At 34.9% G+C, this 12,237-nt stretch overlaps 1 protein-coding gene across 1 annotated transcript in view; it reads right to left on the bottom strand.

Moving 5' to 3' along the window:
* LOC138705778 (zinc finger protein 341-like) overlaps window positions 1–12,237 on the bottom strand; it is a 149,641-nt gene that overhangs the window by 47,182 nt on the left and 90,222 nt on the right. Inside the window, exon 8 of the mRNA XM_069834412.1 lies at window positions 4,804–5,000. Within this exon, the coding sequence (XP_069690513.1) occupies window positions 4,804–5,000 (197 nt within the window). The remainder of the gene's footprint in view (window positions 1–4,803; window positions 5,001–12,237) is intronic.

Here is a 12,237-nt window from a genome sequence, read left to right as displayed (position 1 = left end):
AGGCCTATATAAAATTAGATTTTATGCATCTTAATATTAGCCTATAATACAGTGAATGTCTTCTCAATATTATTAATTAGAAGAGCATCACTCATTCTTTCCAGATCAAGCATGCATCTCTTTCCTGATATTAGATTCCCAGCTACACTGAAGTTTAGTTATTATTGTTCTTGTTTCAGCAGTGAAGTAGTTCATCATCGTTAGCATGTTATCTTCTTAACCCTTCTCCGGGCAACCAGGGTCCGTCGGGCCCTGGCACTACTATTTTTGTGAATAAAATTAAAACTATAGTTTCTACCTACTTGAAACTTCATGACTTTGTTAATTTCTGTGTTTTTTATATTTAGGGAGAAGGAAAATAATGTAGTATTTTGCACAAATTTTCTAGAACACTTTTACTTCTTTAAAGTCTTAACCGGGCATGCAGGGTCTATTGGACCATAGTATATTTTATTGGTTTTTCTCACTTCGTAACGAGGTTTCACTCTTTCAAACTATTCAGTGATAATCTGACAGCAATGGAATGTTGGCACAATTATTTCCGAAGCTCAACAACAACGACATTTTTTAAAAAAATGAACCATTATGCATTATAGTAAATATAAAGAAGTCAGTGTGAAGTTATGCTAGCCATAATACAGTGTAGTTTATAATAGAAAGAGTGATTGAATCTCTCACCTTTACTTTATTTTTACATGGGAGTAATTTTATGGAAAAGCCAAAGAAAGTCAAAGAAACAAAGGTACAGTCTTTAGATGTTACAGTATATTTGAATGGATCTTAGTTATGCTGTTATACTGAAGAGTAGTAATTAGATCAAATATTCTGGCAGACTCAGCATAAGTACTTGTGTGAAGAATCCATTCGGAATTTGCTTAGAGAATCTGACCTAGGAAAAGACGATTCTAGCTACGAACCAGAAGATAACGCCGATAACACAAATCTGATCATCAGAAGTTAGTGATCATCATTTAGAGCCACAATATGACCCTAAAACCCCTGATGATGAAGATCTATCTATCAATGAGAAAAGCAGTTATCACCAATGTGATCCACAAGAGGTTAGTGTCGACCGTCTAGAACTAGGATATGGAGGGAAGCATTCGTTCAAACTGCTAATTTCTTTGGTAAAGATGGCATCACGTGGAACTCTCAGCCTTTTCCGACAGGCCGAGCTGGGGCTCACAATATTATCAAAGAGTCAATAAATAAAGTCACTCTTTCACCTGGGAAGTCTATTGATGCCTTCAATCTTTATACTTATTCAGTTATAAGTGACATAGATAAATAATCAAGAGGCTGAGCAGCTGTATTTAGAAAGAAATGTTGCACACCCATGGAAGTTTTGTAACGACACTGAATTACGGCCATTTTTCGGTCTACTAGTAACTGCAGGACACCTCAAAGCAAATTATACTAATTATGACATTCCGTGGAACAGCTTGTATGGTGTTCCAGTATTTAGAGCGACCATGGGTCTCAAGAGATTCAAATCTTTGCTAGCGTTTATTTGCTTTGATGACAAAACAACAAGATCCATTTGCCGTGAGAAGGATAAGTTTGCCCTGATCATAGATGTCTGGGAAAATGTGAATTCGATTTTTAAAAAAATATTAGGCCTATATTCCTTTTACTGATATAACGGTTGACGAACAACTTATTCCATTCCGTGGCAGATGTCCTTTCAAGGAATACATGCTATCAAAACCTGACAAATATGGCATGAAAGTATGGTGGGCTTGTGACTCCAAAACATTCTATCCCCTAAATGGTCTGCCATACACCGGAAAAGAAAAATGTGTAAGGGCACACTCTGGAGTAGGTCGAAGGGTTGTAGAAACACTGTCTTGTCAAAGAACAAAGAGAAATGTAACTTGCGATAATTACTTTACTGACAAAGAACTCGCTGAGAATCCCCTCAGTAATGGTCTCACCTTAGCTGGAATATATATATGAGATTCAGACAAATAAAAGACTGCCAGAGTGTTTATCCATCTTCGGATTTACAAAAAATGTAACATTGGTTTCAATGTACCAAAACCAAATAAGGCAGTTGTTCTTTCTGCAATGCACCACACACACAAACCATTTCGGAAGAAGAAAATAAACCACAAATTATTCTTCACTATAATAGCACAAAAGGAGTCGCACAAATCGCTGGCCATTTCCAGTTTTATGAATCTTTTAAATGTATGTGGAATTGCTGCATTTGTTGTGTGGATGAACCTTCATGCTTCGTGGAATCTTGGAAAACAGAACAATAGGAGGTTGATCCTTGTAGCTGTTGCTGAAAGTCTCATCCAACCTCAAATTGAAAGAAGACCTAGAGTAGAACTTCAGAAAAAACTGTAATGACCAATGCTCCTTTCATGCCAAGAGCTAGTAGGCCTCTCCATCAGCTGCGCCCCAACCACAGGAGAGCACTAAAAGGTGTCATATGTACAAGTATGAAAAAAATCGCAAACAAAAACAAAGCTGTGACAATTGTGGCCAATCTATGTGTAATGAGCACAGTGAAGACCCATGTGTGTAAAAACTGTAAGAATAATGATGAGTGATGACGTGTGAGAGTCTGAGAGTGATGACGTGACAGTGAGTGATGTGTGAGTGTGTGAGAGTGATGACATGTGAGTGTGTGAGAGTAATGACGTGTGGGAATGTGACTAATGCATGTGTGCTAGAAATGAGAAAACCTAAAATTTGTGTAAATGTGTGTGCGTTTTACGACGAAAGTAAAAAAAATTGTAGATCATACACTAAATGTGTTTCTATTATCGCATGAAAAAAACTACTAAAATTATATGATTTATATATATTATCATGGATATATTGGTCACTATAATAATATCATTAATAAAGAAGACTAATATTGTGTACAATAACATGATTTTCTTCTGTCAACGTATTAAAATGGCTTGTGGGTCCGACGGACCCTCCTTGCCCATCAACGTTACAAAAGTAGGTTGCCCGGAGAAGGGTTAAATACAAATGTACTTTATAATTTTCTACAGGTTTTGTTTACACTATCTTCTTGCCATTCTGGAAATGACTTCATTCTTTTTGTTGGTGATGGTGATGTAGGTATTGCTTCGGATGGTTCACCAATTTCTACTTCTGAGCCACAGCAATGTACCAACCTTATGGACATCTTGATTATTAACTTTTCTTCCAATAAACGAAATGCACGTTCCTTAAATATGCTAGAATGTCTTCTATTTCATGATCTCTTGCAATTTAGTGGTGCTTCAACCTATGAACCTAAAGAAGCACAAGTTGAATAGTTGAATATACAGCTCCTTCCAAAGCATCAATTCTTTAAAGGGTTTCAGAAACTGTACTATACACAGAATTGGATTTTGTCAGCACTTTGACTACTTTGTCATAATCAACAAATACAAAATTTTAATCATTATATAGCTTGTTCCAACATATTTCCACTTCCTGCTTGAGTATGGTTCTCAATTGCTCGAAAGCACCAGGGTAATTCCATGCAAAACAGTTGTACATTCAACAGATGACTCCAACTTTTCGTCTTTAATTTAGGCATATTGAACACTTACAACTTACAATGACAGAACAGATCAAAGTCGCCATCTAAACTATAGGAAAAAAGTTACAATGACAGAACAGAACAAAATCACCCTCTAAACTGAAGGGGAAAAGTTGCGCTGAGATTATAACAGGAAAAAAACGAACTCTCACATGAAATCTATTAGCGTACCATTGAGCGGATGTCGCAACATCTGGCATTTTTCATTGATCGCTAAGCATGCGTGTGGGTGTCTTAATAGAGAAATTGTTTATCTCACTGTAAAAAAATAGAGCATGATAAAAAAATATTCGATTTGAAAATATTAACATTTCTTTATTTTACTGTAAGTTTTAACACATGCTCGAAGTAAAAATCCATAATAACTCAGAAGTAAGTTTAAATACATAGAGTCATCATTGTATTGGCACAATTTTTACGTTGTTAAGATGAAGCATGCCATTTTAATAATATTTTTAACAACAGTCTACATATCAACTCCCCGAATATTTCACTGTTCATTACTTTTCAAGCATTGGTCTGATGAACTTCATATTAAGCCATTTAACTATTTATTATTATGATATCCACTTACTAGAATATTGAAAAAATCCAGAACTTCACGTTACAAATTTTTAAATTTTGTATGGAATGACCCACCTATCTTCTTCATGTACTGTACTATATGTTTGGCAGTATACTGACATGTTAGTATCTCATTCTTAAGCCTCGTCTCCACTGATAAACATTTAACAAAAACACGTTAAATGTTAAACTGTTTACTGTTAACATCCGAACATGCTGACTGAACTTGTTAATGCTAATTTCATTTAACACTTTACTTTCTTTGCCTAGTCCATCATAAACAGTTTATGAGGTTTTAATGTAGGTAGTGTCTCATTTTCAAACCTTGGACAATGGACTCAGGTGAAGATGATTTAGCTTCATAATTGTCTCTATTGCTTGTTACAAGACCTTGAAAAGGAAGAAAATGAGAATGTGGGTGCAGCAATATCTTAATAAAAGACGCAATGCAGAAGACAGTCTAAACAAGCTTAAAGTTGAAGATCGATTTGGGTCCAAAAACTTTAAATGGCAAATTTTAAAAATCTCTCTCTCTCTCACTGTGTCTGTGTGTGTGTGTGTGTGTGTGTGTGTGTGTGTGTGTGTGTCTGCCTGTGTATATGTATGTGTGTGTACGTATGTATATAAAACTGTAAAATGTGAATAAACACAGATAAAATATAGCTATATTTAGAATTATTTTAACTCACCTACTTCCTACTTTAGCAGGAACATTTTTGGTATTGTGACTGTACTGATGAACACCTAATTCTGCCAGTGATTGGAACTGTTGTCTACATACATGACAACGATACAGCACTTCACTTGCATGGACTCTTGTGTGATTGACGAACGCATCCAGGTCAGAAAAAGTCTGCTGACAATTCTTCTGGATACACTTGTAGACCTAATAAGGAATAATTTACAACAAACATAAATATAAAAATAAGCAGAATCTTTTCAGTGACAATGAATTATTATATCTATTAATGTTATTGTTTCAATCACAAGTTTCATTAACAGACGAAATAAATGCATATTTCGTCACTTGTGGAACAGTACTGAGGTCCACTGATAATCCATCTAATCTTGATGACAAAGATTGTCATCATGTTGAAATGCTAAAGTAATGTATTGAAATTTGTGAAAGTTATTTTATTTTAATAATAAGAACTTAATTGTATATACTGCAACAACAGACCAATTAGCAATTTTTTTTAAATGAGATTTTGGTGTCATCTGCAGGCAAACAGTTGAAACTATCTTAAAAAAACACCTGAACACATGGTTTCTTATTTTCCAGTTTCAACACTGAGTTTTAGTTCTTGCTCACTTGCTTTTTCTCCATTTTGTATTTTGTGACAACAAACCAACATATAGATAGTTTGTTATAGCAAAATTTACATCATATTTGGTATTTTCTCATGTATGCTCAGAACCAGTTCAAATTTCAATTTGAACATAATTGATATTATGAGTTTATAATTTATTCCAACTAAATATCTCAATATCTCTGAAAAGTGATTTTGCTGGTTGGTCTTTCGTTACATAACTCCATCCAATTATGGTGGTGTTCACACTAAATACAAATCATTAAAATATGAAACATGTATTAGGAGAGCCATCCAGAGATGGTCTTCACATCAACAGAACAGGTTTATGGTCTTAATAAATCCGTACCAGTATGTCTTTTCCTTTTAATCTTCTGACTGGTGGGTCAGGAGAGTAATTTTCAGAAATTCGGCAAATCAGAGGATTCAGGATGGTCTTCTATAGGTCATACAGAGGCTTGTATGCATCTCCAAAAAGTCTAGATCAGCATGTAGGGTGGTATTTTGCATGTGCCAGAGTGCTCTGTTAGTGTCTGAAGCACCTATTTTGGATGGTTTGAATTCTCTTCATTTGAGTGCAAGAAGCAGAACTCCATATAGAACAATTGTATTGCCAGACTGGCCTGATCAAGAAAAATATACAAGATATTTATACTGCATGGTGAGTGATGAGTTCTGTGATATTGTATGTTTCAGTTGGTAGCTACAATATCTGCATTTTTCAACTATTTCAGTGAAATGTAACTGTCATGTTAGCTTGGCATCAAGTGTGAGGCCAAGATATCTAAGAAACTGAGCTACTAAACAGGTATTCCTCACAAATTTAATGGGAGATAGAGTTAATTTTTCTTGTTTGTAAAGAAGGTAACTTTAGATTCTAAAGGGTTCATGATTATTCTTCATTTGTTGCAATGGGTATAAATTTCATTATAAAAGTCTTGAAGTCACCTTTGCTTAGCACTGTAATATCATCAGCAAAATGAGCTATTGTAAGCACTGGAAAATCAGCAGCATAAATTATACTATATAATAATGGACCTAACACAACCTTAAGGTATGTCTGAGGAAATGGGATATGACTTCAATTTTGCATTGTTTCATATACAACAGGGAAAGTGTATTTGCACAAATTCGACTCAATGATTCTGAAATGAATGCCAGAGACATTCTCACTCCTTGGTGGGCCCACATGCCAAGTTTTGTTGAAAGCATTCTCTGTATCAAGGAAGAGACCAAAACAAATGGATTTTTCTTCATAAGTATCAAGAATGACATCACTATGTGCTGCAGTTGTTGCACGAAAGATTAATGTGATTGAATTGTAACTGCACATCAGACATTATTACATTAACATCAGTGTCAGAAGCAAACGCTCAAATATTTTGGAAAAGAAAGAGAATAAAATCACTGGTCTATAAATCTTATAAAGTCACTTTTATCTTTCCCATTTTTGTGGAAAAGAAGTCAGGTGAAGATTTCAGTTACATATTTGTGTTAACTGTGCTGTTTTCCTTGGAAAGTTTTCTAATCAGGACTGAATTATCCAGGAGACATCTTTCTTGGAGATCTTTTAATTCTATTGATTTCAGCAAGTGTGAAAAATTCACTTAAGACTGACAATTGAAGAGCCTGAAGAACAAACTTCTAACTTCATTGTTAAATGCAATGTTAATGCTAGGATTTAGTAGAAACTTAAAGTGTAAAAGCTCACAAAACATATTTGCCTTTTCTTCAGGAGATGAGAATCATTTATTACCAACTTTTAATGGCGAAGGAATGTTACATCTTTTGTTACTTGCTTAGTTTTTTTTCTATCTTGAATTTTTAAAGTTTTAAATATATTTTCAAGGCCAATGAAATGTTGAGTTTTTAATTCAGCTTTAAGTTCTCTAGTTGCTCTGTTATAATATAATACTACTTTTATGAGGTAGATACTTAGCTCTCACAATTTTTTTCATTGTGATTTTATATGATAAAGTTTATTAATATGGAGCAACACTTGATTCTTAGTATATTTCTGGTCCATTGAGTTAGCTCTGTGGTAGTGCATCTGTCACCAGACTAGTCAGCCTGGGTTCGAATCCCAGTGGAGTCAGAAATTTTAGTGTAAAATTTCTACTTCAGGACTAGGAGAGAAGGCAGTGAACAACTTCTGCTCACTAGACTATATACCAATACGCCTGGGTTAAATCCCAAATCTCTCCACAGTCACATGAAGAGAAGGCATATGTCACTGTTAATAGTGATTAGTCTGTCAAATGGAATGTTAAGCCTGGCAGTCTCCTTGGTGCTATTCAACAGGAGTAGGTTACGTCTCGGCACCAGGTTTTCCCTTCTCCCTTCCTCCTCTTTATTATCATCCTCACCCATTCCCTACACTACACTTACACTCATGCATAGCGTGGCCCGCTGAAGTGCTGTACTACTTGAAAATGAGTCACAGTTCTGCCACCTATCCGCAACATGCAGAAACCAAGGTGTGCACACGCATGCACAGCATATTTCTTTATTTAGAGTTCAGAGTTATATCCATTGGCTAGATTTGCAGTATGATGAACATTCCTTTTTACTGAAACTACTGCTACATCAATTTTACCTGGCATCTTGAAGAGAAGTTTGGCATCAGTGAGAGAGTCACGTGAAGTGTAGATACAATAGAATGTACCAGTATTTAAAGATTATGACATACAGTATAGAGCAGGTGTGTCCAATCTTTTCTGGCAAAGGGGCACTCTCTCAGTGTGAGATTTGGTACTGCTTCTCATGAACGAAGCTCCCAACATCTGGTTTAATTGATGTTATAGCAACTTGAAGTGAACTCTCCCGATGACTGTCAGTATTCGTGTTCTCATTGCACATTTAATATGTTTCATCCTGAAGAACACTTGCTCGCATATGTATGTGCTATCAAAAAGTGACTTGTAGTGAAGTGAATGTCTATCAATGCCTGGATATTTTTCCCTGGGAAAATAGCTGTGATAAAATTTTAGTAAGGGGACATTGTAAAACTCATTCATTAGGTCTGACGCACAATGGAAATCAATGCACTCCATTTGCAGATCCTCGGAGACCTCGTCTATGTTAATAGTGAAAGGGGAAGAAAACAGACTGAAATTTGTAACATTTTCCTTGAAGTCTTGAAATTCAGCAGAGAATTTGTTTCCTAGCTCTGATATAATATCTGCATACTTTTGAGAATTTTGATCATTACACTTTTGTAGTGCTGGAAAATACACAAAATTTTTGTTTTTTTTTTTATTTGTAATTCCGAAGGTCGCAATTTAGTTTCGAAGGCCTTCACTTGATCAAACATAGTAGTGATCAATTGATCTTTACATTGGAGACATGAATCAAGTTCTTTCAGTTCTGTTGCAAAATCACATCCATTCTGTACCAGTAAATTTTGCAATAGGTTTTCCCTTTTCCTTCATGAATGTTTATATTTCGTTTTTGAGATCAACACTCGTTTCAATATTTTACCACAGCTCAGCTATTTTATTTCAGTGTAATAAACAATGTCTTCTAATTTTGAATTGATACTGTTTAAGAAATTCTGAAATTCTCTATGCCACAAACCTTGCAAACGAATGAAATTCACTACTTTTACGACGACCTTCAAAACACTATCTGTCTTTAGGGATTTAGCACAAAGGTTTTCTTGGTATATTAAGCAGTGATACTGTATTACAGAAATATCGCCTACTCAGCTGCCTCTGCTTGCAGTAATTTAACTAACTCTTATCATTTTCCTGCAAATGAAGGTGCTCTGTCAGTTGTTACACCAGATAGATTTATATATTTCAAACCAAGTCTGTTCAAGATTTCAGTGACACTCCCATTAAATCAAAAGCTTTAATGGTACTTTTAAGGGGGACAAGAGCAGTGAATTCGTCTGTAATATTGAAATCTTTATCAACTCCCCCCCCCCCCCCTTAAGAAAATTGCTAACTGGGCAGTATTGCTAGCATCACAACTCTCGAGCACCAGAGAACAGAACCCGAAATTTGTGGGTTGGAATTTTAAAGTTTCCTCTACATTGGTCATTAATTCGTCAATACAGCAAGCCACAGTTTATCGCATTAAGCTTAATTTAGCAAACTCCGTTTTCTTGTCAGGACATATTATAATATCAGCAACACTCTGAAGGCATTCTTTAACAAACTCGTCATCTGAGAATGGTTTAGATTTCTTTGCAATAATTTTTGATATTGCAAAGCTCGCTCTGATTAGAGATTCGGACTGAATGAACATATTCTTGTCCCGAAAGTTTACTTTTAAGTTCAGATACTTTGTCTTTGCAAAACTGGCCCTGAAATTTATCATAATATGAAGATGCATGTTTGGTATTGTATGTCGCTTTATGCTGTATTCCTTAAAAACCGAAACTGCTTCTTTACAAATTAAACACACTGCTTTGTTGTTTACTTATACTTACATAATCACCACTTCAAAAAAAATCACAGAACTGATAATCCACAAACCTCTCACTATGAGAGTGAACAACTGCAAACTGAAAGCTACCTATGTTATTTTCAATTTTTACAAACTTTACCACCCTAATGATCATAAAACATCTGGCACTCACTCTGCTTTGAAAAGTAGAAAGTTTACAGCACATTCAATAATGCAAGGAGACTTCAAAGCTATGTGTGGTTATTAGGCATCATAAATAATGGTCTTGGCATTTCCCAAAACAGTTGGGATTTCTTTCTTTTCTTATACAGTAGAATGAACAGGGTGAAGGTTCGCACATAAGCCTCCATGTGCTGGTAACAATTTATTATTTTTTTTTTAATGTCATTCTCTTGTAGGCTCCAAACAGATCATAACTTACAAATACGGGGCCACATGAAATGATTTCAAGGGCTCAGCATTGAACATGTTTGATATAGGGTTACCAGAGCATCATAAGTAAAAACTAGAACAAATTGATTTGAAAAGCAGGACAAAAGCAGGACACCACAAAAAAATATGAAAAATAAATTATATTAATACAAAAAGATGAAATAAAATAATATATTCAACTATACTACCTCAGTGCCCTCAGTTATATTCTGTGATGAACCAAACTTCCTGAGAAGATCTTTTCTCTTCATCACAGAGTCATAAAACTAACCACTAGTCAAGTTTTTCATATTGAATTTCACACACACCAACCACATAATAGACTCCACATTCAGTTTGTTGCGCTCATTTGTCCACTGTACATTAATTAGTAAAAAAAAAAAATATTTCAATATTCGTGTTGTGGGCTGGAGTTGAAAAAAAAAACTCATCCAATTTCAACAGTTCTGAACAGCAGACAGTATTATTACCACTGAAATAGTCTGCCCACTTTTTGTGCATTGGAATATCAATAAACTACTGATCTTATTTTTGTTTTGTCACATATTTCTGAAGATTCACAAATTGATCAAATAATTTCACATCATCACTGCTAATTCCTTTTCTAATTACATATTGGACTGTAGCTTCAACTTCTCACCAATCTGGTTCAGAATTCATGGTCATCCTTCTGAATGTTTCTAATTCTTCCATTGGCTGCGCTCATTTTTTGAGGTATTCAAGGCAGGAAGAATATATCTCACAAACTTCTTCAGTAAATTTGTCACATTGCCTCTGCATTGCAGTTTCTTCTAGTTATTTTAGAACTTCTTTTACTTTAAGGAGGAGAAACTTGTGGTTCAATCTACTGTCTAATACATACATTGTTCCTTCAAGCTGGATCTTCACTTTAATAACTGAATTATCATGCCTCATAATTGTTTTTTCTCATGAAACACTGACATCAGTGACTGACAGAATAACAAGTATTCTTCACTTAAATCATCAAAGAAACACTACTTTAAGAGTGTTGGAGGGCAGTCTAATGATAAAATATAGGACTTCAGTACAGGATACAAGATGCCCTCAATAGCAAGAAAAAATGACAACCAACGTGTTTTCAAATGGCTCAACAATGTTTTGTACTGAATCTCCACAAACTCACAAAATTCTTTTAGTGTCTCGTTTCGAACTGTGTAAATAGAGATGTAGTTGGATATTTTGAGGACAATACTTTCAATGTCAGTTGGTAACATCCATACCATGCTGAATGCAATTATGCAAAATATGAGCTGGAAATCCTACATCACAAAGCTTTTATTCAACACTGACTTCAAATTATAAAAAATGTTCTTTTCCCAATCTCTGTTTATGCCACCAGAATTGCAATTGTCTCCCCCAAATCCAACACATTTACTTTCAATTCCATTCTCACGAAGGACATCTGATATCAATGTAGAAATTGTCTCAGCCTTTTCATTTGCTACACTTCTTACATCAATGAGCTACAGAGATGTGGTGGCGACCCATTACCAAATAAGAGTTGTAGAAATAAATATATCAAATATCAAATCAATGAGCTTTGTTTGCAACCCTCATTCTTTGAAATTAAAATACTGAGTAACTATTGGAAATATTTTTATATTTCCGTGATTGCTACCATCTGTGGAGATACCAAAACAAGATACTTCATTTCACAGAATGGGGTCCAATTATATTATTAATAAGGGCGTCAAGCTATATTTTTACTAATTTCAGAACCTGGAAATATTTTCGACGGTAACTTCGAAACACAATCTATAGTCTTGTAACTACTGTGATGCATGACAGTGTGACCGGTTAAACTTCCTTCTGCTGCATGTCCTTCGTCAGTCAAAAATGGCGAACCTGTTTTAAAGAACTGATCAGTTATTTTCGAAGATGATGATGTATTATGTATACTACTTTTATGTTGCTGTGAAAATATAACTTTCCAGATCCAGTCCTCTC

The sequence above is a fragment of the Periplaneta americana genome, chromosome 9 (genome assembly GCF_040183065.1).
Source record: "Periplaneta americana isolate PAMFEO1 chromosome 9, P.americana_PAMFEO1_priV1, whole genome shotgun sequence".
Taxonomy (NCBI): Eukaryota; Metazoa; Arthropoda; class Insecta; order Blattodea; family Blattidae; genus Periplaneta; species Periplaneta americana.
This window is presented reverse-complemented; position numbering and strand designations above follow the sequence as displayed.